Here is a 2194-nt window from a genome sequence, read left to right as displayed (position 1 = left end):
GAGGGGAGGGGCTCACCCCACTGGACGGTGATGGGGGCCTCCAGGCTGGCGTGCCCCACCTGGCAGGTGTAGACGTCCCCCCGCTGGGGCTGGGTCTCCAGCATCACCTGGAGCTGGTAGGTCCAGTCTCCGTTCTGGAGCTCCTCCCCGAAGGCCACGCCCTCCTCTTCCGGCCGCCCGTTCTTCAGCCACCGGACCTGGATCTCCACGGGGTAGAAGCCCCTCGCGGTGCAGAGGAGGATGGTGTGGGGGGAAGCGGGATCCAGCTTGGTGGAGGAGATGGAGACGGTGGGCTTGGCTGGAGGGGAGGAGGGACATGGGGGAGAAACAAGAGGGGCCAGAACAGGAGACCAAGTTGGTTAGTTCAGGCCAAGAGCCCTTTTTACTCCTAAAAATATTATTTGTTTTAAGTCATTTCCAAAGCAAATTGCAGCAAGAAATTAAAAGGGATCCTGAAAGATGGAAAAACATAAATGCTTCCTGGTTGGGATCAGTTTCCATCATCAAACTGCACAAGTCCAACAGGAATAAATGCTGGAAATGCCCCGAGACGGGGAAGACACACATAGCATGTTTCGGAGAATTGTAGGGAATCTCCTTCAAAATAAAATCACATTTTTAAAAATTAGGTATAATACCGAAACATATATTTATTTATTAAATTTATTGGCCACCATCTCATGATAAAATGGCTCTAGGAAGCTTACAGCCATTAAAACATTAAAATCCTAACAGATAAATATTTCCATAGCAATCAAAATGGAATTCCCAATCAAGATAAAATTATATTTAAAAGACGGGGAGGAACAGGCTGTGTGAGTGGGGAGGGGGGATTGCCTCTTAATTCAACAACTATCTCCAGTGTGAGGCTCCCCATTAGGATCCCCTGATTTTGAGCCAGATTTCACCTAATAGATTGTTCCTAGCAGAGGAAAGATTTGTCTTAGAACAATTACCTGGGGCTTAACTGTAGTGCGTGTGTGTGTGCGTCCGTGCGTCCGTCCCTGTGTGTGTGTGTGTGTGTGACTTACTCTGTAAGGTGGAGGGGGAGTTCCTATACTTTTAATCTGTCCTTCTGGCCCCAAAAGGCCAGAGCTGGTTTCCGACTCCTTCAGTGCCGGGATTCTCTGCCCAAGAAAGTTTTGCATTCCGGAGGGGAATCTCTCCCGTCTGCTTCCTTCCCTGGGATCTTCAGCCAGGACACACTGTTGTATAATCCCAGCTTTTTAAACTGTGACTTAAATTTTAACCTTATCTTTATTCAAGGGTTACGTTTTATCTTACACCACCCAGAGCCCCTCTTTGGGGGAGGGAGGGGGGAGGTTTAGAAGGATCCATCAATAGCCATAAGATACAAATGAATAAATTTCCTGGATCTGAAGGAGAGAATACATATATAAGGAGCGAATCTTTCTCCAGGAGAATCCTAGTAAATGAAAGGAAGTGGGGGGTCCCGGGATCCCCCCCCCTGAATTCCCCCTTCCCCACTCACCTCTCCGGCCCACCATCTGCCCGGCCTTGGCTGTCTCGTAGTTGTGCCGGCAGAAGGAATCCACTTCGGCCCTCTTGATCTGCATGAAGACCTTATCGCTGTTCCACTTGTCCACATCGCGCTGCCCCAACGGAGTGACGGCCACGTATTTCCCGAGCTCGCTGTCGAAGTAGGCGATCTCCTGCCGGTCGTAGATGTACCAGTCCAGGAGTCGCACCCGCTGCGTCCCGTTGAAGAAATGGCACTCGAGCTTCCCCTGGACCAGGAAATGGGCTGCAGGGAGGAGGAGGAGGGCCGTCAGGAGGGACTCCAGGGTCCATCGTTCCCAGCCACTAGCAAAGGAGGGACCCATACGAGAAGCGGGAGGAGGGAGAGGCCTTCCGAGAGAGACTGGCGGAAGGCGCCCCCTGGAGGAGAGAGGGGGAGAGGAGGAACTTCCTGCGGGACCTCCTCCATCGTCTCCGGGTGGAAAAAGGCAGGCAGAAGCTCCACTGGTCGAGCACATCTACTCTCTGCAGGGAGCGTTAAGGAATTATGGAGGGAGGGGGCTGAAACTTTCTGGAGTGGAGGGAAAGTAATATCTATACCCCCCACTTTCTCTCTTCTTTTGGGGGCGGGGCGGGGGAATATGGGAAAGGGGGAAGAATGAGTGACACTCCTGAGGGGTCCCAGCCATTCAACCGCCCACCTTCCCTGGGTCCC

At 52.2% G+C, this 2194-nt stretch overlaps 1 protein-coding gene across 1 annotated transcript; it reads right to left on the bottom strand.

Moving 5' to 3' along the window:
* Window positions 1–16: 16 nt before the first annotated feature.
* Window positions 17–1844, bottom strand: LOC107301617 (H-2 class II histocompatibility antigen, E-B beta chain-like; the record flags this gene model as incomplete). The annotated part of the gene is made up of 2 exons (XM_015830818.1): window positions 1493–1844; window positions 17–298 (listed from the first exon to the last, which is right to left on the bottom strand). Coding segments are annotated over exons 1-2 (634 nt in total), but the record flags the coding sequence as incomplete, so codon positions are not given.
* Window positions 1845–2194: the final 350 nt, after the last annotated feature.

This window comes from Protobothrops mucrosquamatus, unplaced genomic scaffold (assembly GCF_001527695.2).
Source record: "Protobothrops mucrosquamatus isolate PMUCROS unplaced genomic scaffold, P.Mucros_1.0 scaffold15143, whole genome shotgun sequence".
Lineage (NCBI taxonomy): Eukaryota > Metazoa > Chordata > Lepidosauria > Squamata > Viperidae > Protobothrops > Protobothrops mucrosquamatus.
The sequence above is the reverse complement of the archived record's forward strand: the minus strand, read 5'-3'. Positions and strand labels throughout refer to the sequence as shown.